General features: G+C 44.4%; 1 protein-coding gene across 1 annotated transcript in view; it reads left to right on the top strand.

Annotated features, from left to right (window-relative positions):
- The window catches only part of LOC147708131 (two pore calcium channel protein 1-like), a 531,957-nt gene that overhangs the window by 313,121 nt on the left and 191,417 nt on the right, over positions 1–27,419 (top strand). Inside the window, exon 8 of the mRNA XM_086926891.1 lies at positions 24,539–24,665. Within this exon, the coding sequence (XP_086783017.1) occupies positions 24,539–24,665 (127 nt within the window). The remainder of the gene's footprint in view (positions 1–24,538; positions 24,666–27,419) is intronic.

The raw sequence follows: 27,419 nt of genomic DNA, 5'->3' as shown, positions 1-27,419 counted from the left end.
GAGGATTTCCTCGCTCATGTCGATGAAGTTTATTGCCATATACATTAATTACCGTTTCTCAATCTTTAGAGGGCATTGTGTTGGAACTGCATCCGTCTCCACCCTACTAGATATTGGATCAATTTACGCCAGTTAATCATAGGGCTACAGTGCCTCCCATAATCCTGGAACATGTCTAAAACTCTGAAACCCAGTGCACTAGGTTCCCCAAGGAAAATGGTGAGATTTGCAGACAAGGGAGACCCTATCGGTTTCCCTCCCCATGGTCACTTGAATCTGTTTATTGCCTGCTTTTTAGGTCTCGCCTGGAATTAGCATCCGAAGGATGCGTCCAGGTTGGAGACTTATAGCTAGCTGACTCGGGGGAATGAAGGACAAGAAAGTGCCACGCGCTTCTCTTTGGCTGGATTTCACTGCGTGCGCCCGCACCCACACTCATGCATGTTCACATACACAGCCACACGCATACACAGCACTCACGCATGCGCACATACACACGCATACACAGGCACACCCCCCGTCGCCGCCGCACCTACACACACACTAGCGCACCTACACGCACACACAGAGACCCCCCACACACACCAGCCCCTCTCCTCCCGGCTCAGCTCCACTCACCGGTGTCTGGCGGGCGCTCCCCGGGTCTCCAGGCTCCTTCCCTTCCTCCGCAGCTGCGGGCTCTCCCCACACCACGGGGCCCCGCTGCTGGACAGAAGGCTTCTCTGTGGCCGGGCGGCGGTAGCGCTCGGCGGGGCTCTCTCTCCACATGGGAGCCCCGCCTCCTCAGTGCGCCCGCTTCGCCCCGCGGGTCTTCACCCGGTCCCCCATCTCGGGACCGGGACTTTAAGGGAAACAGTATCCGGGGCTCCTTCCTGGTCACGGGAGCCCCGCGATGCTCACGCCACTTCCTGCTGCCGGCTCCTCTTCCTGGTTGCACGTCAGGTCCCGGGCCAGCAGCCAATCAGAGCGCGGCCCGGGAATGACGTCACAGAGTTGTCCCGCAGTACCGCCCCTGGCCTGCCTGACTTCCTGGTCGCGGGCCGGGCGCAATGTTGGTCTGTGCGGTGACGGTCGGTGATAGTGGTGGTGCCGGTGACTAAGTGACAGACACCCAGGCTGCTAGCTAGAGAGGAGCGGAGGCCGGGAGAAGGACTCGCGAGTCACTTGACACTCGTTGTGTGTCACACTGCTGCTGCTGCTGCCGGCCGCTGCCGCCCACCCAGGCCCCACACCACAGTGAACTTGCTGCAGTGCCCAGGCGCAGCCCCAGCCCTTGAGGAGACACGGTGACGCAGCACTTCAAAGGTAGGCGAAGTGAGGCCGACACCAGCCTCTGCCCCAGGCCATGCCAGGTCCTGCAGGCCCATCATTATTTATTTAATTGTATTTATGCGTGTATAGTAACACAGTTCACGCTCCGTCGTACTTTTTTTTATTTATTTAAGCGATGTTAAATAGCGCAGACTTTACCCGAAGGTGTCGGAGCGCTGAGCAATAGGAACTGTAATGATACATAAGGAGGAAATTACAAGTGAACAAATTAAGGCAAACGTTAAGTTACATAAATCAAACGTGACAATAGTGGGCAACCAAAAAACAAGAGGTAGCTATCGGTACATTCCAGGAGGAAAAAGTAATGTGTGCAGGTTAAAAGCGTATAATACTGCAATAAAAGGCAGACACTCCAGCACAGAAACAAACGCTACGTGGGCAATGGTGGCACTTGTGCAAGTATCTTTTTTTTTTTCCTATAAATATTTTTATTTGCTTAAAGATCAGAATGTACTATTTGTCCTATTAACAGAAATACATAACAAAAGCTTCCGAACAAGTGAAAAAAATAATTACAAATGCTGAAAATATTGGCCTCATTAACATATGTACCGACTTGTTTCCTTAATACATATCATCTATTTGGGAATAGCTTCATTTTATGACACACATTTGTACAAACACGGGCATCCCAAAGTTCATTTTTCAGCAGAGAATTCTTCTGTCTTTGAGTACAGGTGTCACGGCCGGGGGACACAGAGGCTCAGCCTCTCTCCAGAAACGGTTCCAGTTATCCACACGGTCACCCTTAGAAATGGTGCTGACATTGTTCTGAATGTTCCTTCCAAAGAAGGCCCGACAGACATTCCGCTCATTTCATTCGCGTCTACAGTTCATTGAGACTCGTGTGAAGTATATTACAAGTTCATCTTGGAGCAGAGCACACGGTTGCGCACAGTTCACAGGGCGCTGCGGGACCGATCAGCTCCTTAGCTTCCTGCGGGGCCTGCGGCTGTGATGTGCTGCTGAGGTCCCTCTGTCCCTTCTTATCTTTGTTTTGAAGCGTGTGAAGGTGAATAATTAGGTTTCGGATTTCTTCTCGCTTAGTTTTCATTCTTTGCTCCGGGAACCAGTCAGTCAAATTCAACGGCAGATCAAAACTCTGAATGGGGTTCTCAAAAAAACTTTCTACGTACTGCAGTATATACACACCACAGTCACTGAAGTTGTTCTGCTGAGGCACTCTTGGATTTGATCCTTTCATGACGTCTTTCGAAAAACTCATTTTACTCCCTTTCCTGACTTCCCATTCTACTTCTAAATATTCTCGTAACGTTATGTTATGTTATGTTATGTTATGTTATGTTAGGTTAATTTATAAGGCGCACAGATGCTCCAGCAAAGGAGCGTCCTGGCGCCCGACAAGGTAGCAACACAACATAACTGATCAGAACAGAGCAGGGAAAATTCAGGGAAACAGAAAAGTTTTTAAGGCACGACGGAAAGAAAGCAGATCCCTAAGGGCACGAATCGCAGGGGGAAGAGAGTTCCACAACGTTGCGGCACGAACTTGAAATGAACGGCCGCCTGCCCTGTAGCGCTGGAAGCGGGGGACAACCGCAAGTTCTGAGTCCGACGATCTTAAAGCCCGGGTCGGAACATAGCGGGACAAAAGATTGGCAAGGATCATTGCAGGGGATCCCTTGAGGATTTTATAGGCTGCACAAAGGACCTTAAACTGGATCCTTTGCGCAATCGGAAGCCAATGCAGCGAACGCAAGGTATTAGTAGTAGGGCAGAATCTGGGAAGCCCCACCACGGCTCTCGCTGCGGCGTTCTGAACACGCTGTAAGAGGGTGATTTCCGATTGATTAAGGCCCGCTAACAGGGAACTGGCATAGTCAAGCCTTGAGATCACGGTTGCTTGAACCACAAGTTGCCTGGTGGTGGCGTCAAAAAATTTGAGTATGGGCCGCAGTCCGCGTAGAATACCAAAACAGCAGGCCGCCGTGCGTTTGGTATGACAGACAAAAGAAAGCGTTGGGTCGAGCCAGACCCCAAGATTTTTTAACTCGACGACCGGGGTTGGCGTAGGTCCCAGATCCGCCGGCCACCACCTGTCTCCCCAGAGTTCCGTTTGTTTGCCAAAGACCATCACCTCCGTCTTGCTGGCGTTCAGCTGGAGACAGTTGGACGTCATCCAGCTGGCGACCGCCCGTAGTCCTTTCAGGAATCTGGGGGCATCCACATTCGCATCCCCGCTGATCGTGACCGCTAGCTGGGTGTCATCGACATATGACACCATGGTCATACCCCATTGCCTGACCACCTCAGCCAGCGGTCTCACGTACAGATTAAAAAGCGTGGGACTCAGCGAGGAGCCCTGTGGGACCCCCAGATCCAGAGGATGGAATTTGGACTGGTGGGGCGGTACGGCCACGCAGAAGGAGCGGTTGGCAAGAAAGGAACGGAACCACTGGAGAGCAGTTCCCGTGACACCAGCTTCCTCCAGACGGAGCAGAAGGATGGGGTGGGACACGGTGTCAAAGGCAGCGCTCAGATCTAATAGCACAAGCGCCGCCGTTTGACCCGCATCCAGCACGGAGCGTAAGTGCTCCACCATATACAGTAGAGCAGTTTCCGTGCTGTGCCCAACCCTAAACCCGTTCTGCGTGCTGTCCAAGATGTTTGCTTGGAGAAGACGGTCCGAGAGGACGCCGTTGACATGCATCTCCGCCACTTTGGCAGGCCACGGGAGAAGAGAGATTGGACGATAGTTCTCAGGCTTGCCGGCGTCCAACGAGGGTTTCTTAAGAATGGGCATGACCATTGCCTGTTTCCACTTCAGCGGGACCACGCCGGATGCTAATGAGATGTTGATCAAAGAGCAAACCGGTGAGAGGCCATGGGATGCTAGATCTTTAAACAAAGCTGGCCGTAAAGGATCAGCCGAAGACCCTGACTTGACCTGCTGGGCCATTTTACTAAAAGTTTCCGAAGTGAGGATAGGAAAGGATTGTAAAACCTCCAGAGTGAGGGGCTCAAGAGGTCTACTTTGAGGAGGTGCCACCGAAGGGAAGGCTCTGTAAATAGCATGAACCTTTTCCAAGAAAAAAGCTGCCAAGGTTTCACAATGTGCAGTGGAGCTCTGATAGGTAGAATTCACCTTTTTGGCAATAAGGTCTTTTAGGGCTTTAAAAATAGTTTTGGAGGGGTTAGTGCTGGTACAGAATTGCAGGGCGTAAAAAGCCGCGCGGGTTCTGCAGACTGCATGGTGGTAATGGTTAACAGTGGCCAAATACAAAACTTTTTTGTCGCTGTTATAGGTTTTGCGTCATTCACGCTCGGCGCGCCTGCAAGTGTTTTTAAGCGCCCGTAAAGCATCATCGTACCACGGACTCGGATCCCTTGACCCACATTTACACGAGACAATCGGGATAAGGGAGTCAAGGGCCCGGGTAACCCACTCACAAAAACAATCATAGCCCCCTTCCTCGGTTTCAATAGGACCCAACGGATCGGTTGACAAAAGATGGAAAAAGTCATCCAGTTTCAATTTATTCCATCGCCGTCTAGGGATAGAGCGCACCATGGGTTTAAGTTGACGCTCCTGCAAGGGGCACTGGATGCATACCAAATAATGATCGGTCCAGGCCAGCGGAGATGGAGTAGAAATGCTGACTTTCTCTAGATTAGTAAAAAACGGATCTAGGATGTGACCCCCTACATGAGTAGGCTGCAACACCAGCTGAACCAGCTGGAGAGCCTCAAGATCAGCGAGTGAGCTGTGGACCGTTGGCATGGATAAGTTGTCGTAGTGCAGGTTTAGGTCACCGAGGATGGAAAAATTAGAGCAACCTGTTGCCAAGGTGCAAATAGCATCAGGGAGGGCCTTCCTAAAGGCCACATCGCTACCCGGGGGGCGATAGATCAAAAGACCCGAAAGAGCAAAATTGGGCGTGATGGTGATCTTAAATGACGCACTTTCACAGCCTGTGATTTTTTGCCCTTGCCACACACACGGGTAGCACGACTTAACTGCGAGAGCTATTCCCCCGCCTCTAGAGGCTTGGTTAAGGGTATACACCGAGTACTCAGGCGGGAAGGCCAAGTTGATAATGGCCGTATCAGAGTCTTGAAGCCAGGTCTCCGTCAGGAAAAAAGCATCCGGCGTCTCCTTGCCTATCAGGTCGGAAATGTCTTGATGATGTTTGACCATCGACCTGACATTAAGGTTCCGCATGATGAAATGAGGACTTACGCAGTCTATTTTAGCGACAGAGACATTACTCACAAGTGTAGATGGAGAGGGAAGTTCCAATATCCCGCAAACACATGAGTGAGGTCCACACAGCGGACTGACCCGCTGAGCGTCACAGGTTCTACTACGGTGGCCAATGGCCAACAACGTATCCCTGGAGTAGCACAACATTATGTACTTTGCAGCATCCACTGGCGAAGAGACCAGGCCCCAGCCCTGTCCTGCGCGCCCTGGCGCGGACGGGCGCAGACGGGCAGGACTCTGGCACGACTCTGGCCACGCGAGGACACGCCCGCTGCGGGATCCCGCTGCGCTAGGGGAGGAGCTTTAAGTAGGTGTTCCCTCGCTGGCTCCTGCGCACTAAAGCGCAGGCAGATGGAAGCGCCTCAACCCACTCACCCCACTCCAAGATGGCGACATGAACAGGGAACCCACCCCAGGACCAGACCCGCCCAAACGGCGGTGCAGGAGCCGATTACCGTGCAAGTAAGAGGAAATTAAAAACAGGGGTTAACAACAGAAATTAAAGCAAATATAAAACAGGGTTTTTAAAAATGCGAGTTACAGCAAAAGCGCGCGAAGCGCTACAGCAACAGTCAGCTACCTTGTCAGGGGGAGGTTTCCAAGGGACTCGCCTTAAGTAGGTGTTCCCTCGCTGGCTCCTGCGCACTAAAGCGCAGGCAGATAGAAGCGCCTCAACCCACTCACCCCACTCCAAGATGGCGACCAGAACAGGGAACCCACCCCAGGACCAGACCCGCCCAAACGGCGGTTCAGGAGCCGATTACCGTGCAAGTAAGAGGAAATTAAAAACAGGGGTTAACAACAGAAATTAAAGCAAATATAAAACAGGGTTTTTAAAAATGCGAGTTACAGCAAAAGCGCGCGAAGCGCTACAGCAGCAGTCAGCTACCTTGTCAGGGGGAGGTTTCCAAGGGACTCGCCTTAAGTAGGTGTTCCCTCGCTGGCTCCTGCGCACTAAAGCGCAGGCAGATAGAAGCGCCTCAACCCACTCACCCCACTCCAAGATGGCGACCAGAACAGGGAACCCACCCCAGGACCAGACCCGCCCAAACGGCGGTGCAGGAGCCGATTACCGTGCAAGTAAGAGGAAATTAAAAACAGGGGTTAACAACAGAAATTAAAGCAAATATAAAACACCACATTTGATCGAGAAGGTCCTCTTAGCGAGTCCATAAGAAGAATACATGGATGTTTACAATTTACTGCTTTCAGATGCCATTTCCCCGATTCTGAAGTAAAAGTTTCATCTGCCATACCGCCTTCATCTCTTTCTTCCGAATTCTGAAGTAAAAGTTTCATCTGCCATACCGCCTTCATCACTTTCTTCCGAATACACTTGTGAAAGTATCTACGGCCAAAATGTGAGAGGTAGCAAACAGTGTTTTACACGAGAAAAGTGATGTGTGCAAGTTACAAAAGGGTACCAAACACAGGTACAGTGATAATACTGCAATAAATGGTAAACACTCAAACTTCCCGAACACACTGGGAAGGCACTTCCATAGTCATGGAGAATATTATTTTCAATAGTGGGAGGTCCTTTGTCTTTTTTTTTTTTTAAAGTTCCTTCACGTTCGTACTTCACCAAAAATCGGTCTTCCTTATGATGCTTTTCTTTATCTTCTTGGTGGAATGTTCCTTCACGCGTGGTTTTATCTCCGGTATGTCATTTTTCTCACCTCGTCGCCAATGAGACACCAGGCAGCAGTGGTCCACAGCCAGAGACAGGGACTGTACCACAGCCAGAGACAGGCACTGTAACACATTCTCAACTGGCCCACTTTACACGTAGTGTCTGATTACTACATATAGCAGTATGATTTCAGTGGATTGCACAAGTGCAGCACCTGGGTGGACCCCACAAACCTGTGTGCATATACAGTCTGATTTTTTTTTTTTTTTGTGGGTGTGTTGTCTTCCAGCTACATCTTGTGGCCCACAGGCTCATGTATTTGGAGTTTGATCTTTTCTTGGTTGTTTCTCTACAATTCCTGGACTAACCCCTAGAAGATATTCTATAACGGTTTGTTCAAATCATATTACTTTGGTTTGATTCCTGCCAAGTTTGGATGGACTCCTAAAGTAGACACTATATCTTGTTGTATATTACTAATTAGTATAGGTTTATAGTTCACCATACTTATGTGGAAACAGAACATATACTGCAGCTGATGCAATACTTTACATTCAAAGGTAGCGCCTTCCCATCTGGGCAACTCCATATGCACCATAATCAATGGGGTAAAAAAAATACATTTCACAAACCAGTCCGGACCACCTAAGATGGGAAGTATCTGTAGGTGTGATTGGCACGCCTCATTCTTTATCGCATCCGTTCTTTGGCACAGCTAAATGCTTATAGTGCATGATCTGAGAAGTATCTGCCATACAGGCAAGCCATCAAATCATTACTCCCAAAGAGCTCACACACCATCCACCCATGCACCAGCATCTCATGCTTACCTGTTCTATCCCTCACTCCTTTTAGATCTCGCTGGTACTGCATCCGAAGGATGCGTCCAGCTGGAGACTTATAGCTGCCCGTCCCGTATTTGCAATGCAATAGGTCTCACTTCTGCAAGAGTTTAAGCTATTAGCATTGTAAATGACAATGCCTTTTATTTATGTTTAAAAGCAAAACATAAATAAAAGGCATTGCCATTTACAATGCCAATAGCTCTAACTTTAATAATGCGAGACCTATTGCATTGCAAATGCTTGTTCCTTATACAGCTGATCAATTTCACGGAGAATAAGAAAGGTGAGAGGTGATACCTCTTCTTTGTTCCTCTTAACAACGAAACTTGTTCAGAGAAAGGACCATTGACTAGTGCTTTTTTCAGTTAGACCACATAAGTATGCAAACAGACATGGTACTTTGGCAAAGTTCAGCTCCTTCACTGTAATACAGATTGGGATTCACAAATATGGTCTTATGAATAGATATGAGTTACTTTTGTAGTACTTCTGGCTTACTGCTAAATTTCAGAAGTACTCCTGAATTTACTACTGGCTTACTCCTGGAATTCAGAAATAAGCCAGGAGTACTGCAAGAGTAAGCTATACCAAATTATTTGTGAATTGGGTCCAATATCAATAAGGACCCCTCACTATTTTAGCCCTGTTATTTCCATTGTAGAATTTGCACAGGGTCAACTTCAGCCACCCATTTGACATAAAGCCACTGTGATTTCTGTCTACCATACGACTGGCCATACTAATCCATGTATTTGAATGGACTTCTGCTAACATTTTGGATTCTGTCTATGAAGAGGATTGACCTGCACGCTACACACTCCTCTACCCACATGAATTTCTTATGGAAAACAATAATAATGGCCTTCCTTAGTTTGGCATAGGGCTAAGGCCGTCTGTGTACTGCGTGAACATGGCAAAAATAGATGTATTCACTTCTATTACATTCCAACCCCCTGCAAAAACCCCAAGTAAGTCCTGTTTTATATTTTTAACCACACTTTCACTGTACGAGGTGTCTTGGTGTTCACAATAGATATATAATATCGCCCATTTTATTAGGAATCAGATTCTTAATTATCCTCTCCATCTGTCCCCTTACTTCCTCCTCTTTGGCCTATGTGACATTGGCATCCAACTTTCTCCTTTGCCCCACATTTAATCTCCTATCTGAGATACTTTGTAGGACCTTTTGCACTACATCCCTATTAACTAACTGTGGGACGGTTCCTGCTCCTATCGTAGTATAAAAATTCTTCCTTTAGCCAAGTCCCCTCATAGGAAGTTCACGGGTTCTATATCTAATCCAGACCAAATGCCTAGATTGTTGTCCCATGCAAGGAGTATCCCACTTTGTCTCCATGTTTGTATGTTCATATGTTGTGCCTCTTGTCAACCAACTCGAGAATTTTTCGAGATTAAGGATACAATATCCTGCCTTCTATATAAAAAAAAGGTGACTGTGATCCCTTTCCTCTTGCCCACCAAGAAATATTGCTCTGTTAATCTGATGTGGCAGTAGGACTCCCCTACTCGAACATCTTTGGACAAACTCCGATTATGCTCCTTTTCACAAGCAACTAAAAACTATCAGAGTTTATAGCAGAGGACACCTTCTAGTAGCAACACTCCTTAATAGCTGAAACACATTTATGTAATTTATTCTAGATTCTTCCTTGCTAGTTGTATTATTTCCGTGTCTGCGACTATGTATTTGGACAAAAATGCCACAAGCATCCACCCGAAAACCATTATGTATGCCCTCAGGGCTTTCTTACTCCCCACAGATATATTAAATTCTTTGTACTCATCATCATTAAATTGTTGGAAATCATTAATTACAAAACTGCTTAATCATAGTCGGATATTATGGCCCAAATCTTGATGAGGTAGATTCTCTGGACACTCTGGCTAGAGAATTGCTAGGCTCTGCTGGCAAAATTATAATGGCAGGGGATTTTAATGCAGTTTTGGATTATAAATTAGATCGATCTGTAAACTCGCATGGGCGTATGAATCCCAAAATGTCAAACAGAATTAGGATGTTGATGACTCAATTTGGGCTGTGTGATATCTGGAGATTTAATCATGGGCAACAGTTGGGATTTACATACTATAACAAGAAATATAAGCATAAATCTCGGATCGATTATCTGTTGCTGGACTTAAGGTTAAAAGATTCTGTTACAGAAGTGGGGCATGTAGGCGTTCATATCTCTGACCATTCAGCCATCACACTTAGTATAAAAATTCAAGCATCTGAAGCAGAAACAATCTGGAGGCTGGATCGCACAGTACTTTTAGATCAAGAGTGTTTGCAATTTATCAGTTCAGAGTTAGAGGTTTTTTTGGATGCAAATGTAGGCACTGCAAAGATAGAAACAGTTTGGGAGACTTGTAAAGCCTTTTTGAGGGGTAGGCTGGGTGCCCAGGGAGCAAAAAAACGAAGAATCTATTTTAATAAAATTACCGATTTGGAAAAGAATATTCGAGATTTGGAATCCAGCATTAATTCCTGTGAAGGTTCAATGGTAGAGCAGATGCTGAAAGATCTTGAGCTGTTAAAATTGGATTTAATAGCAGTTATTAACAACAGAATTAGAGAGAAATGGGAATCAAGCCAGCTGGCACACTTTAGCTATAGTGAAGGGTGCGGAAAGCTACTGGCCTGGAAGGCCAAAAAAGATCTAGTACGAAATTTTATTAAAGAATTAAATCTGCCGGGTAGGAGTGAGGCCATTACGGAGAGCAAGGGAATTGCGGATGCATTCTTTGAGTACTTTTCAGATGTGTATAAGGAAGATTTGAATCCTGATACTCTGGAAATAGCGAAATGGGTGAAGATGGTGGACCCGCTTCCAACTGATTTAAAACAGGTTTTGAATGGGGAGATTCTCTTAACTGAGGTAGAAAAGGCTATAAGATCAGCTAAGAGAGGGAAGGCTCCTGGGCCTGATGGTCTACCAGTTGAGGTCTACAAAGTATTTATGGAAAAAATCTTGCCTCTATTGGTTCAGTTATTCAACGATATCTTGCAAGGAAAGGCGGAGTTGCCGGACTCTTGGAACGAGGCAACTATTGTTCTAATTGCAAAAACTGGGAAACCACCAAGTGATCCGAATTCGTATAGACCTATTTCGCTGTTAAATTGCGATTATAAAATTTTTGCAAAGATAATGGCGGATAGACTTAGTCTGGTTATTCCTAAACTAGTGCAGGAAGATCAGAAGGGTTTTATTAAAGGTAGGTTCCTAAAGGAACTTACTTTTTCTCTAATAGGTACAATAGATTTGGCCTCTACACATAAAATTCCATTAGCAGTAATAGCGCTGGACGCTGCTAAGGCGTTTGACCGAGTAAATTGGATATTTCTAAAAGCACTTTTGACCCATTTAGACCTGGGTTTATTTTTTACTAATACACTTTTATCACTGTACAATTCTCCTACCTCTAGAGTATTGATTAATGGGATTCTAACTAATTCAATTAAAGTAATGCGGGGCACCAGGCAGGGTTGTCCCTTATCCCCTTTATTGTTCGATCTGTATATAGAGCCTTTGGCCTGTAAGATTAGGGGTTCTGAGAAGATCCTCCCTTTCTCTGTAGAAGCTTGGTCCAAGAAAATAGGTCTATACGCTGATGATATTATAATTTATACTTCTAACCCTCAGCAGACATTGGAGAATATATCTATAATAACTAAAGAATTTGGAGCTGTCTCAGGGTATAAAATAAACGAGGATAAAACGGAAATTATGAGTTGGAATTTGGATCCGGGCCCTATAAAATGCAAATCAGAAATGAGGTATCTGGGGGTCAGGATTACTCAGAACTTGGATGACTTGGCAAAAATTAATTTTGTAAGAGTTAAGAGAGAAATAGGAGGAATGCTTAGAGGATGGAGTCATTTGCGTCTTAATCTGTTTGGCCGTACAAATCTGATAAAAATGATGGTTCTTCCAAAACTAACTTTTCTATTTGAGACAATCCCTCTTGCATTCAAAAGAGAATGGTTGAAGAAGCTTCAGAGCGAAGTCAGTACATTTATATGGGCCGCAAAAGGATCTCGTCTCTCATGGACTAAAATAAGGAGAAAACTGCTTAAAGGGGGGCTGTCAGCCCCGGATTTTCAGTTATATTGTTGGGCTTTTCAGTTAAAAAATCTTAGAATTCTTGTAAATACTCCACCGACTTCGGGTATTGGTGTATTGTTGGCAGTAATGCTAAAAAGCTGCCACTATAAGGAATCTGGTTTTCTTTGTAAATTTGCGGATCCAAAGTATTTTTAAAAAGTGCGTCTTAAGCTACTGCGGGAAGCAGCGGAACTTTGGTACTGGATCAGGAGGATACTAAAAATCCCCTATTATGGGTATTATACTTCCATTTGGGACAGCCCAGGATCTCCTGCTTGGACTAAAGATGCATTAGCTATTCCTCTAAGAACTGCAGGGGTAGAAATATGGGGACATCTTTTTCCGGATGGAAAGCTGGTTGGGTGGAGTCAGGGAGTGGACATCTGGGGGCAGGCTATATCGAAATTTAAATATCTGCAAATCCATAGTTGGGCTGGTAAAGCTGAAACTATCGTGGGACTTCAGAATGAATTGGAAGAGAAGATCCACTCAAGCCAAGTGTATAAAAAAGAAGTAGGACTCTGGTACTGGTCAATATTGGAGACGACGGACGGTCAGTTTATACTGCCAGAAACGCTGTGGAGTGATTGCTTGCCGGACATCGCATCTGACACTCAATGGCAAGTAACTATGGCTATGTTGTATAAAGTTGTCAAACCCGCAAATTTAAGGCGAAATCATCTTTTTACACTCCACAGAGCGTATTGGTCTCCATATAGACTTTCAAAGTTCAAGTCTGGAGGGCTGGTGGAATGCCCAAAGTGTAGAAGTCCCAATGAGAAAGATATACACATGTTCGTGGAGTGTCCAAATATTAAAGAGTTTTGGGAGGAAGTAAGTAGCTGTTTATCCCAAGCTATCGACCAGACTGTCAAGGTAAGCCCTGAACTTATTATAACTGGAAGGTTGAATTTGCAGATAAAAAGCATAGATGATAAAGCTAAACTTGTATTTTATGGGATACTCTTGGCCCGCAGAGAGATATGTAAACTTTGGGTCTCCCCTTTGTCTCCCGGGATTTTAGACTGGTTGCGAGCTATGAGATTCACAGCTAAAATGGATACTCTGGGTCCGACAAAAGTTAAATGCAAATTTTGGACATTATTTTTGGCACACTTTGGGTGATGAGTGTTTATCTTAGAGTAAAGGGATAGGTGGATTTGTAAGTAATTTCAGTCCAATGATTAAGGTCTTGGCCTATCTCGCCGGTGGTGCTTTTTCAACACGACGGTGGAGTTCACCCATGTACCAACCTCCTACAAAGGGTGGCATATATAAAGAGGCGGTCATGGACTGACACTACTAGTGAGGTTGTTAATGGTCCCGGTATATGAGATAAAAAACCCATAGGCGGTATCGTTTGGTTAGAAATGGGTGGCGTAAAGGCTAATGAGGACAAAGAAAAAAAAAAAAAAAAAAAAAAAAAAACTGCTTGCAGTTTGTGTTTGTAAGAAAATGCCTCTTTTTTCGTGATCACCCCTACTGTTTGACTGATGCTGTTGGTTTTTGATCTCGGTACACTAGAACCCTGCCAACCAGACCACAGTGCATGTGCTCGGACGCAGTAAAACTTGTCAAATTGATTAAAATCCATGATTGGCACATTTAACTTACCTGTGAAAGTATATTGTACTCCCTGTGCACAGGGCCTGTAAGTTAACTGGCACTAGTGGACTGTAGCCCTTATTGCGCCACCACTAAAGTGACCATGTAAAGCAAGACCCTAAGCATGCCACAGTAGCCTAGGTGAGCAGTCTTAAAACTGCCCTTTCTACCTTGCAAAATCGCCCAAATACCTGGCCTAAAACTTCCTTTTAAATAATAGTAAGTTACCCATAAAGTGGGACTTACCAGCCCTAAGGCGGCAGGGTGCTTGTAATTTAAAAGCAGGACATATATATTTAATGTTTTTACATGTCCTTACAGCGAAAATGAAATGTCCCAAACCTGTTTTCCCTGTAGGAAGGCTGGTTGAGCTATATAAAACACGTATTACAATTATTAAAGCTTACTTCAGAGTTGCAATAACTAGAAACAAAATCCAACTTAATACTAAAGTTTAATTTAGTCTATTTCAGAGATAGTGAGTTTAGAAAGTCACTATTTCTGCCTAAAACCTCTAGTACCCTTTTTAGAGTTAATATCAACTCTCACCTGACAGCCTGCTGGCCCCCTGCAAGGAGGTGTGAATGGCTCACAGGAAGCTGTAACTCACACCTAGGCTTGCCCTTTCCATTGCCCAGATAGTCAGTATTGCACCAATCTCAGTGAGGGTAAAACCTGTTTCAGAACTGGTTAAAAGGGGAGCTTCACATTTCCCTTGACATACCTCAGGGGTTTTACCCCGAACTTGACCTAGGTGAAGAAAAATCTGCCATGTTAGATTTTGGTCACTCTGTATCGGTTCTGACTAAGCTTGGAGCTGTGTGGTGAGGCTTTGCAGAGCTTTGTGTTGCTTGGCATCAGTTCCGATGAACCTTGTGGTTATGTAGCTCGGCTTTGCATCACTTAGGGTCATTTCCAATAATACTTTCATCCGTAGAGCGAGGCTTTGCGTTGCTTCACACCAGATTTGATGGAACTTTTAGTTTGGCAATGAGGAGTTCTACCTGGTACCAGTTTGTTGTGGGTCCAGGACCTGGGGAGACAACACTTGGGATTAAGGGACTCATTCCAGCAGAGGTCAGCAGACTCAGGCAGGTCCAGTTATAGATGGGCAGCTGAAGGGAAGCCTCTGGAGCTTGTTGTGTCTCTGTAGCTCAGACAGGTCAGCCAACTGACCCTTGGAGTCACTCAGGTTAGCCTGGGATGAAGGAATCTGGTTGTCTCCTTCTCAGAGAGCAAGGCAGTCCTCAAGCAGAACAGCACACTTCTGGTAGCAGCAGGTCAGTCCTCTGGTGGCAAGGCAGTTCTTCTTCTTTAATGTCCACAGGTCACTGAGTTTACTGATGAGTGATGCAGGAGGTCCAATATTAATTCCTGAAACCAGCCTTTGAGTGTAAGGGAAAACCCTAGCCTACCTCCACATCTAGTTCTGGAAAGTTCTTCCCTTCCCTTTCAAGGCTCAAAACCATTCAGGGTGGCAGTAGGTGGGGTCAGGGTCCTTTGTGTGTGCTGGGTGTAAGCTTTTTGAAGGGTAAGTGGGGCATGGCACATTTCGGCCCCCAGTCATTCTGACAGGATGGCCCATATCTAGTCCCCTTTGTGCCACTGTCAGGGAGTAATACGCAAACCTCAACAGCAAAGACATTCACAGTCGTTGACTCAGGATACTGGCAGAAGGCAGAAATAGTTAGAACAAGTAAATGCTAAATTTCCTAAAGTGGCATTTCCAGAATTGTAAACTAAAATCTGACTTCACCATTAAAGAGTGGTTTGAATTACAATTCATTTGAGTGTCTCTATCTGCTCCCAATAGAAAGTTATCACTTATTAAATGTAATAAATGTACCCAGTATTAGCCAATGGGAGAGATGGGCCTTGCAACAGTGATAAATTACTTTAGGAGTTTTTCACTGTTAGGACATGTAAAACTTAAGAACACGTCCCACTTTTTAAAATACAATGCACCTTGCCCTCTGGGTGGTTGGGGCCTACCTTAGGGGTGACCTATAAATATTGAAAGGGACGGAATAGCCACTTGTTGGAGTCCTGTGAGGTGTTCTTGCCGAACATAACTACTTCTGTCTTGTCGTTGTTCAGGTTTGAGACCGTAGATTTTCATCCAGTTACCGACTGTGGTCAGGCACTGAGTTTACTTCTTTCATGTTAGGGGTCTTGTGTGAGAGGGAGAATATAAGCTGCATGTCTTCTGCTTAGGAGAGGTGTGTGCACTGATGTTGGCCAGAGGGATCATGTATGCATTGAAGAGGTTGGGCTGAGCAATTAACCCTTAGGCACTCCTCAGATGTGTTTGCTAGCATCCTAGGAGTAACGTGACAGGCTGACAGCCTGAGTTCTATCCGTTAGGAAGAAACCGCTGTAACAAAGAAAGGGACCTTGGATTCTAAGCTCATGCATATGCCTGATGAGAATGAGCTGTGATATCATGTCAAATGTTGCAGAGAGGTCAAGGAGACTGAGGGCTACTGTGTCTCCTCTGTCACGTATCATGTGGATGTTATATGTGGCAGTATCATGTGGATGTCTTCTATTGTGATGAGTGCTTTTTTGTCCTGTGCTTGCACCTAGCTCTGGACTGCATGGTTTAGAGGAGCTGGTGCTTGCTGAGTTGGTCGATGAGGCATTGGTTGATTAATTTCTCTAAGACCTTTACCGGGTGTGGTAAGAGGAAGATGGTTCTGTAGTTGGAAAGCTTGACTGGGTCAGTGGATGGTTTATTGAGGAAGGGCATGATGGTGGCCAAATCTCCATGAATGTAACTGAGTCGATTGAGGTGTTGAGGATGAGTGTTAGTCCTTCGCTGATCGGCAGGAGTCTTTTGGTGAGGATATGCTGGGGCAAGTGTCAGATGGAACCCCCCGAGTGGATGGTCTTCATGGTAGCAGCATTTTGACAGTGGTGACGGCAGGCCCTGAGGTCCGAGTTTGTAAATTAAATGTATTACTTTAAACCTAGTATTTCTAGATAACCATTAAACATGTATGCATGTTTTCCTGTATTCCTTCTCTCTGAGGTTCTCTCATGGGTATTCATTATACCTAGTTATTTTTTAGGTCCACAGTTCCCATTGTTGCCCTGTTCTTTCAGTGTGGCATTGTGATTGTTTTTGTTCCATATTCGCATACTTTATCCAGTGTACTGAATTGCTACCACGTTGTGTTTGAGAACTAGCCACACCAATGGCCAGGCTACTTGCATAATTCTGGAATATTTAAAGAAAATGTACTTATGTGTATGCTGTTTGCCCTTGTGTTTGGGAACAGGTAAAACATGTTCATCCTCTACGAAGGACACAATATGTCTACATTGATCCACTGCTCTTCTGATTAGTTCATCGCTGGTGTGAAGAGTACTCACAGCTGGGTGATCAGCTAAGGCTATAACATTCCCTAAAAAGAGGCAAAGTTTGTGATCAGCTGTTACCTGTAAGCCAGGATAAAAGGGCAAAGGAAGTAGTCCACAAATGTAGTAGGGAGAGGCACACTTCCCAGGTCAGTAGCAGCAAAAAAGGAAACCTACATGACACAATAGCAAGGATTTTGTTGTTGGAGAAATAGGGGAGCATGAAAGGAACATAGGCAAAGTGTTTTAGGTGAGCAAAGGCTCAGCCCAGAGTGAAGAATCCCAACCTGAACCAGTTGTTCATTTGTAGGTCAAAGTAATGAAATGAGAGAGGTTTTAAACAGGTGGTGATGTCAATACACCATGGCTGCCTGGGAAACAGAACCTGTGGTATAGTAGTAGAGCCCTGCTTTGATAGGTGCGCATTCTCATACGAGTAAATGAATTAGAGCCTACCCCAGCCTTATGTATTGTTGCATATTGCTTATGACTTAGTATTGTCTACACTTGGGCAAATAAAGGAGGATCCCATGTGTTCACCGTCGCCTGGAGGAATAGATTGTAGGAGCATGTGTAATTGCTGGGAACCATCAGAGTTCTCTTGTCCCAAACAGGGACATAAGAGAGGACTCCATCCCAAAACATATTACAGTAGGGTGTTGACAGGCATTACTCAAGGACCGGCAGAGGGGTTTTAGACGGGAAGAGGGGTGATTTTCAGCTGTGTGATTTTAAACAAAATTTATATAGAGCGAACTAGACATCGGGTATCAGAGCGCTTTACATGAGCACCAGTTTCGTTACATGAGGACACATTCATTTTTGTTAGGCATGGGGATATTAAGTGATTTGACCAGAATCAAAGGATGGTGAGCGTCATTGCCGAGACTCGAACCTGGGTCCCCAGCTTCGAGGTTGACCTCTCTCACCGCGAGGCTACATCCTCTCCAATTGTGATTCAAGAAGAGACTCACGACTCATGGCAAGAGTTATGACTGTGTACTGGTGCATCTATATTATTTAAGCTTCTGTCAACTGTTGGAGTGAAAAATATGTCTACGTAACTTTTTTTGGAATTGTGCAAGTTAAGTTAGCATTTACGGCACCATTTTGTATTAAGCCTCCATTTTGTGCCATGAGTGAAATTAAACTTCTCTCACACTGCCTGCTTCAGCAGAAAACAGCCTTGCTTGTTCTTTTATTATTCAAGGCTGAACTTCTTTGCACTAATGAACAGCTCGTTCTGTGTTTGCATACCTTTCCTCGTATGTAGCCCTGCTCCCACTCTCCGAGAGATGGGCATTGGCTGAGTAACCTTGAAGCTAATGTAGTGTGTTCCAGGTCTCAGGATTGTAGCTCATCCTTCTGTGCCTTCTTTGTTAACCTGCTCCAACTGGAAATGTCCAGTCTGGGCGAGTCCAGTGAGGTGTTGTAAATGTATAATATCTGATGTTATGTTGGTGAGGGTCAGTCCCTTAGCAGCTATCTAAGGAGGCTGGGCAGACTGGACTTTGCTTGAGCGAATAATAATAAAATAACCTTGGTTTGTATTCTCTTCTGTCTGACCGACTCTTCATTTGTATGGAAGGCTGAGAGGTGTTCGCGAGTGAGCCGGGTGGCCCTAATCAGGTCACTTCCTTCACAATGGCTACATCACCCACAGCAGTGCCTTAAATACATGTGAGTGTTTATGTCCAGTAATACGCCTACCTTGACCCAGACAGAAATATGGAATATACCTTCCCCAACGTTCCTCTTCCTACTCATCAGTTATGCAGTGTATCAGTGACATCACATGCTGGTGTCTTATATTCTCAAAAATGAGAGACAGGGGCGTCCCCACGAGAGAACAGTCTAAGGCTGTGTTTCACACCTAGTTCTTGGACTCTAGGGTGAATGTTCCATTTTCAAAGAGACACATTTATAAAGCATGCCACTAATATGGCGGGAAAGGTAAAGTTACAATGATTTGTACTCAACTTCTATCCGTGTATGGTAAGAGCAGCTATATTTGCCCACTCTTCTACTTGCTTATATCCCCAAAGATGCCAAATTTTTATAGAGAAATGACTGTCATACACCCTTGTTCAGAACTACAGTTATTTAGTAATAACCACAATGAACACAAAATTTAGTTTTTAAACAAAAGTATAAACAAGAAACAATGTTAAAAATGTAAAAAAGGAAAGTAAAGTTTACCACACCATGAGTTACTCTGTAAAACATTTATTGTATATATACATTTTAAAATTTCATCATTACACAGTATACAATCTATCCCAGCGTCCCTTCGTCGGTCTGCTCCGATCCGTCACGGACTACCAGGACTCAGGAGCAGGGAGGCCGATTGCAAATGACAAGCCACGAACTCTGATATCCATAAAGTGACTGAGAATCAGAACACCCAAGGGACTGCAACAAGCAGAAAAAATTTTTAATGGGTCATTGAAGAAGCCCAATACGAAAAATACGGTGGCTCCCCCTGGTAGTCAAAGACCAAGCGTACCAAGTGTGAATAGAAGGTGAAACACCAAACAGAAATTGTTAATAAGCCCATAAGTAAGATGGCAACAAGGTTCTGAACAGAAAGCACTGTCCTGTGGGGGAATTCAATCCACTTGTCCTAAGAATCTGTCCTGAAGAAGGTAGAAATCCAAGAAACCGAAACGCCGCGTCGACCTGTGATTCTTTGTTTTTAACTGTGTTTATTCAAATGTATTAACGTTGATTCCTGAAAGAATTGTATACTGTGTAATGATGAAATTTTAAAATGTATATATACAATAAATGTTTTACAGAGTAACTCATGGTGTGGTAAACTTTACTTTACTTTTTTACATTTTTAACATTGTTTCTTGTTTATACTTTTGTTTAAAAACTAAATTTTGTGTTCATTGTGGTTATTACTAAATAACTGTAGTTCTGAACAAGGGTGTATGACAGTCATTTCTCTATAAAAATTTGGCATCTTTGGGGATATAAGCAAGTAGAAGAGTGGGCAAATATAGCTGCTCTTACCATACACGGATAGAAGTTGAGTACAAATCATTGTAACTTTACCTTTCCCGCCATATTAGTGGCATGCTTTATAAATGTGTCTCTTTGAAAATGGAACATTCACCCTAGAGTCCAAGAACTAGGTGTGAAACACAGTCTTAGACTGTTCTCTCGTGGGGACGCCCCTGTCTCTCATTTTTAAGATTTACTATCCCCCCAGTCCCCTATTAGCCTGTGCGGGGTCCTCCTTTACTTTTTAACTAACAGTCTTATATTCTCAACCAGTTCCTTTTCTGAGGTAACAGGGTCTTCAATATAAAAAGACCAGCTGCTGATATTAAAACTCTGCCCATTCTGATATATTGCAGACATAACAGAGGTTCTGCTGCGATTAATGGACAGATGTACAAATGTTAGGAATACCGTCTTCCTGATTAAGATTCTCTCCAAATCAGAATTAGGAAATTGGTATTCCTAATAAATGAAACTCATTGAGTTTCATTTAGGGATTCCTTGGGGCTCGCAAAACGACCTACATCATGACTATTAATGAGGTAGGTCGCAGTTTGCAACTCATTCGGAATCATAGCCAAAACGGGGATGGTGGCTTGCTGAGGTCAGCTGACCATCATTTCTCTGAATGCTTTTTAATAAAGCAATCTTTTTTAGGTCTCGGGCCTAGCGTCCCGCTGCGTCAGTAGTGGGCGTTGCCCAGAGTCCTCTTCTCAGGGCTTCGGAAAATGTACCTACGAATTCCAGGCTGCTCGTGGTTTTTCGTGCTTTTTTTTTTGCTACCTGCATTGCTATTGGCTTTCGTGTGCGTATGCTTTAGAAACAGAACATGCAATAGGCCATAGGCGGTTGCGTAGCTCCGCCCATGGCCTATTGGTGTCTGTTACGCGCACCAGAAGGCCATATATCTTCAATTATCTCGGCCGTCACGGCGGAGATAATTGAAGACATATGCTGGGCGCTCGTGCACCACTCTCGAGTTTCTTTTTTTTTAATCCATTTCACGGAGCTCTCCCTGTCAGAGCATCTTCTCTGTGAACACGCTTTCGCCATCGCTTGCAGCACTCTCGGTTCTTTTCATGCCTAGCCTGGTAGTGTCATGGATCATGGAGAGGAACGGGCGGTGGCAAGGAGCAGAGGGGGGCGCTGCTGGAAGGGATATTTTCACAAGCAGTACTTAATTGTTTGGAGCTCACAGTGGAGCGCAGATAGGGGAACTTGTTGAAAGACAGATGGCCAGTAAACTATAGTAGTCGCAGTCTATCCATGCCATGAGTGATATGAATACCTCAGCGTTGTCACTTATCTGTAGCGATGAGGCTGACCGAGTCACGCATGAATGCACAACAAGTATGCTATATGAAGTAATACGGACAAGAATTATGTCCGTGCACATGAGAGTGACAGTGAGTGCAGAGTGAGTGCGAGAGCGACCGTGAGTGCAGAGTGAGTGCCAGAGTGCAGAGTGAGTGCAAGAGTGACAGTGAGTGCAGCGTGAGTACAAGAGTGACAGTGAGTGCAGAGTGAGTGCGAGAGCGACAGTGAGTGCGAGAGTACAGAGTGAGTGCGAGAGCACAGAGTGAGTGCGGGAGTGCAGAGTGAGTGCGAGAGTGACAGTGAGTGCAGAGTGAGTGCAAGAGTGACAGTGAGTGCAGAGCGAGTGTGAGTGCAGAGTGAGTTCAGAGTTACAGAGAGTGCAGTGAGTGCAAGAGTGACATTGAGTGCAGAGTGAGAGTGCAGAGTGAGTGCAGAGTGCGAGAGTGCAGAGTGACAGTGAGTGCAGAGTGAGTGCGAGAGTGACAGTGAGTGCAGAGTGAGTGCGAGAGTGACAGTGAGTGCAGATTGAGAGTGAGAGTGACAGTGAGTGCAGAGTGCGAGAGTGCAGAGTGACAGTGAGTGCAGCATGAGTGCGAGAGCGACAGTGAGTGCAGAGTGAGTGCGAGAGTGACAGTGAGTGCAGTGTGAGTGCAGAGTGAGTTCAGAGTGACAGTGAGTTCAGAGTGACAGTGAGTTCAGAGTGACAGTGAGTGCAGAGTGACAGTGAGTGCAGAGTGACAGTGAGTGCAGAGTGACAGTGAGTGCAGAGTGACAGTGAGTGCAGAGTGATTGCAAGAGTGACAGTGAGTGCAGAGTGTGTGCGAGAGTGACAGTGAGTGCAGAGTGAGTGCAAGAGTGACAGTGAGTGCAGAGTGAGTGCAGAGTGACAGTGAGTGCAGAGTGAGTGCGAGAGCGGCAGTGAGTGCAGAGTGAGTGCGAGAGTGACAGTGAGTGCAAGAGTGACAGTGAGTGCAGAGTGAGTGCGAGAGTGCACAGCGAGTGCAGAGTGACAGTGAGTGCAGAGTGAGTGCAGAATGAGTTCAGAGTGACAGTGAGTGCAGAGTGAGTGAGTGCAGAGTGAGTGCGAGAGTGACAGTGAGTGCAGAGTGAGTGCGAGAGTGACTGTGAGTGCAGAGTGAGTGCGAGAAAAGTGCACATAATCTCTCAATCTGGTCACCTTTGGTATTTGCTTTCGCGCTTAGTCAGAATTTTAAACCATTAAGGGATGTGGAAGGACAGAACTCTGTTCTACATTTCTGCCTCGAATCTCCAAGTCACCCAACATCACACGTAAACTTAAAACTTTAGTCAAGGTTTTATTTGTCATTTTCTTGTGATTCTATGCTAGGTACAATTGGTCAAAACAGAGGCGTTACGCAAAATGAGGACACCCACCGTTACCCCCTAACCCTGGCAGAGTATGATGAGGGGCCCCTGAGTCTCCTATATCTCAAAGATATTCATTAACCTTGGGCTGAAAGCAGTGCTTAATTTGTAAACAAAAATGTGCCAGGGTCCTCGTAAAGAGGCCACTGCAGCTTGCACCACCCCTTGCCACTGCCAGCACTGCCAATGAATGTACTAACCAATACGAACCAACGCACTACAGCTACTGTTGTGGCAATTCAGATTGTTGGAGGCCTACAAAGCCACAATAATTAGTTGGACAGCAAGTATTCGTTATTTTTAATGTCTATTGAATTAACAAACAACTATTGTTATGCTCATCTCTAAATTACACAAACAGCGCCACCAGGTGGCTGCTGTCATTAGTGCCGGAGTCAAGCACCAGAAATCACCTGCTCAAACTAAGCAATGGCTGAAAGGGGGGCCTGAGGATTAGGCGCCTTTGTTATGCCTCTGGCTCAAAACTATCTTTCACTCTCTGACTTATTTTACGCATGATACCCCCCTCCAGGGATTACAATGGCATTTGGGGCCCTCTATGCATAATACAAGAGTAATGGAGGCATTATAAAAACATTGTTTTACAGAAATATGCAGGGCAGCATTCTGGGACATATTTGATTCCTTCTCGAAACAATACTGCACTTTGGGGCTATTTCTTGATGGGGTGCCACATTTGACTAAAAAAATCTCATTCTGAAAGAGTGTTTCGTTCTGTTTTAGATTTGCAATAATAGCGCTCTCACTTTGAGGTGGTGTATTTTAATTTATTTGAATCATTCTCTTTGTTGTTGTTTAATTGCAAATTGAATCTTTTCTTAAGATTAAAGTATGCCCACTAATTTTAATTAAACAAACTGCAGGTAATATGCCAGGATGGAGGTTGCATTTTATAAATAGAAATTCTACTGAATGAAATGTCCTCCCCTCGCTTCTGTATCGGTTTCCTTCACCTCCACCAACGTACCTTTCCCTTTCTTAAGAGGCGTTGTTTTCTCATTAGGACGAATATAGACTTCAGCGTGTTCCGCATTTTGTGTTGAACTGTTCTTTTCATTGGTTAGTTGGATTGATGGGATTTGTAGTCAATCTTAACTTGGCTGCTGGAAAAACAAATGACAAGTTAGGAAGCATAATACGAGCCTTCAGCCTTAACTTGTAATTCTTAATCCCAGGTATAAATTGGAAATAAAGTGCCATGGTGTGTAATTATGATAGTAGTACTGTGTCCGTACATGATTTATGACTGTCCCTCTTGGAGACAAGAAAGGGCTTTACATACCTGGCCTTGAGGACTGTCAGTACTAAAATGGCCTCTTCTAGTTGTGCTTCCTGTGTTGGTGTACCTGTTTGGTCAAGTCAGTTTCAACCTCTCACCCAGCATATTATCACTTGTATTTGTTAACAGGCAATAGGAAATAAGACCATAATCCCCCTGATGTGTAGAAGATCACATGATTCCTTTAAGAAGTAGAAAGTATTACCCACTGAGAGCTGCCACAGACTGATCCACACTTCCCATGGACCGTCCTTACTGTATTGCTCTTACTCACATTACCACAGTGAAGGATCTTTGAAACTATCATACTAACCACTTAGCCTCAAACTGCTTTCACTCTGAAAATATTGATTATTCATAAGTAGAAGTACTAACATTTATTTGTTTACTTTTCAGGATGCCAGCTTTCGATTATAACTGGTGGTACTGTCTCTTCTTCATAGCCTACATTATAATCAACACTTACATATTCATGTCTGTGTTCCTAGCTGTGGTGTACAACAACTACAAGAAGCACCTAAAGGTAAGTATGATTGCAATGCCAGAAAAAAATGCTCTCTTGGTGTACAGCTGCCTTTTAATTTTAATAGAAGAAGGGCTACTGTGGTCATTATATTAATAAAACATTTAGGGCCTGATTAAGAGTTTGTCAGTGTGGTGCTGGGTCTTCTTCATTTATGAATACAAAACAGAGTAACTGTGGGTCGAAAATGTGTCAAGTGAGATGTGTCTAGATGACTGAGTGTGTGCTTAAGGATTGTTAGAAAAGCACACAACCAAATATCGCACTGTATGGGAAGATATCCATCAGTTACTCGTCCTTTGCCGCCCTTTCATCATTTGAACCACTTCCCAAAGTGGAGAGTCTTAGTTGTTGCCACCTTGTCAGGGAAAGGCTGATGTTGTGCAATTGGGCGCTAGGGGAAGTGCTGTATAGTAACTGAGGAGCAGTGCAGAAATGAGTTGTGAAAACCAAAAAGGAAAGAATGTGCTCTATGGTAAAATTGAATAATGAACGCGAACAAACTTTATTCTGGTGCCGTTCATTTCCAACACTAAAAACAATTCAGTGCAAAGTTGCCAGTGATTAACCCTAATAGTCACTGGCCCAATGTGGTGGTCGACATGTTTCTGCGGTAGTTTAAAGATCACTAAGTATCTACCGCTTCTTCAGGACCTATAACATTTGTTACTGCTCAAGGGTGCGATATAAAAAGGATTTCTGATACAGATATCACCTGTTCAAACCTGGTAGTCCTCCTAATTGTGCAGGGGATGTCCCAGGAAAGACGTCATCGAGACACAGACAACATAGAAAAAAGACACATACAAAGATAAAAACGACATTACCATGGTTAGTGTAAGTCATCTCATATTATCAACTGATTATATGGCAATCCTACATGACCAGCTTCCAATATGACTGGCACTCGCGTGGTTTTTAATTGACTTTTACATATCACTTTCTCTACATCATAGAGCGGTGCACTATCTTCCTGAGCTGTGGCCAGGCGAGGAGTGGCACGTTCCTCTTACCCTATAGGTGAGCGAGAGGACTTGAGTGACCTAGCGATTGGAAGCTAGTCATGTAGGATTGCCATATAATCAGTTGATAACATGAGATGACTTACACTATTAAAAAATACCAAAAACACTGAAATTAATCATTTAGGGGCAGATGTTTTAACATCCAGATTTGCAAATCTCAAATAGCGATTTTTTAGAAATCGCTATTTGAGATTTGCAAATCGGTATGTATGTAGAAAATCGCACTTTTTTGCGATTTCTTAAAATTCCTTAATTGCGGTTAGCAAATTGCCAATCGCAATTAAGGAATATTTCCCATTCATTTCTATGGGCCCATAGGAAGGAATGGGAAGTTATTCTCAATTTGCGATTCGCAATTTGCTAATCGCAAATTGAGAATAATTTCAAGGGTGCAGGGGTGTCTTAAGGACACCCTGCTGCACCCCTGAAATTTACATGTGTGCGCATATGGCGCACATACATGCCCTAAGAGCATGTATGAGCGCCACATGGCACCTTTACAAATGCCAAAAAGTGCATTTGTAAAAGAATTAGCAAATTACCACCAACTACAAGTTGGTGGTAATTTGCGATTTCTTAGTGTAAATTCGCAAAACTTAATTGCTTCTTACATAGCATTTAAGGAATCGCAATTTGCGATTCCTTAAATGCTTACGCAATGTTAAGGAATCGCAAAATTTGCGATTCCTTAATATTGCGATGCGTTTTAAATGATGCATTCCATTTTCTGAACAGCTCATAATAGGGCCCAATTTATAGTCAATTGACTGAGCTATAAAAGTAGAGTAAGCATATTTCAGTTTTAGGTCTGTTTCCGTAGCATAACGCTATCTAGATGACCTGGAGTGAGTTTGTTTTTGTTTTATAAATGATGCCTTTCACTGGTAGTTTAAAAGAGGAATTGTCCATATCTAGCAACAGGTCTCAGCCGAAGAGTATGACACTCTTCCATGCCATCAAGGAGAGAGACTGTTTGGGGATACATTTTGTTTGTTCTCCCGCCCTGTCTGGAGATTTACAGAGACTTGCCATAATTTCTAGTTAAATTGAATTCCAACAGCAAATGCATCCCAGACCTGAACTATTGGCACTCTTACAAAACCTATCTCTTTTTCCACATGGAGTGTTGCACTCTCCAGAACCACCCACCTCACCACCTCATTTCACAAGGGTGTAGTGTCCAGGACTCTTGTACACTTCCAGTTCATCCCAATTCCCCCTTTAAAGTATGATCTATTAATTCAGAGCTACCCTTTTTCTCTCACATACCAGGGCATAAAACCGAATACACATGTTTCAGCTTTTCCCAATCCTAATGTCTCTGTCACCTATGAGAAAATATCTATCACTCTCTCCAAATATTCTGTTACATCTGGTGAGTGCCATAGCACATGGTAAAATCCTATTTCTCTATCACTACATATCAGGCAGACAATTGATGCAAGCAAATATACTCTACCCACCTTTTTTAAGGTCCAGATAGGTTCAGTGCTGAATTTCGAATTGCAACAATGTGAACCTGACGTTTCAGGACACATTTTGGGGTGAACAAATATTAATGTGCAGTCTGCTTCCCAGCTCTCTGGCTTTCTTTCTAGACAATTCCTTGCTGAAGTCTTCAAATCGCCATTTACACATTTGTAGGGGTGACAGATAAAGTTGCATTTGTGGCTATCGAGGCCTCAGCCTTTCCAGGTCCATTTCGTTTCCCTAATTATCTTCCCATACA

The sequence above is a fragment of the Lissotriton vulgaris genome, chromosome 6 (assembly GCF_964263255.1).
Source record: "Lissotriton vulgaris chromosome 6, aLisVul1.2, whole genome shotgun sequence".
Lineage (NCBI taxonomy): Eukaryota > Metazoa > Chordata > Amphibia > Caudata > Salamandridae > Lissotriton > Lissotriton vulgaris.
This window is presented reverse-complemented; position numbering and strand designations above follow the sequence as displayed.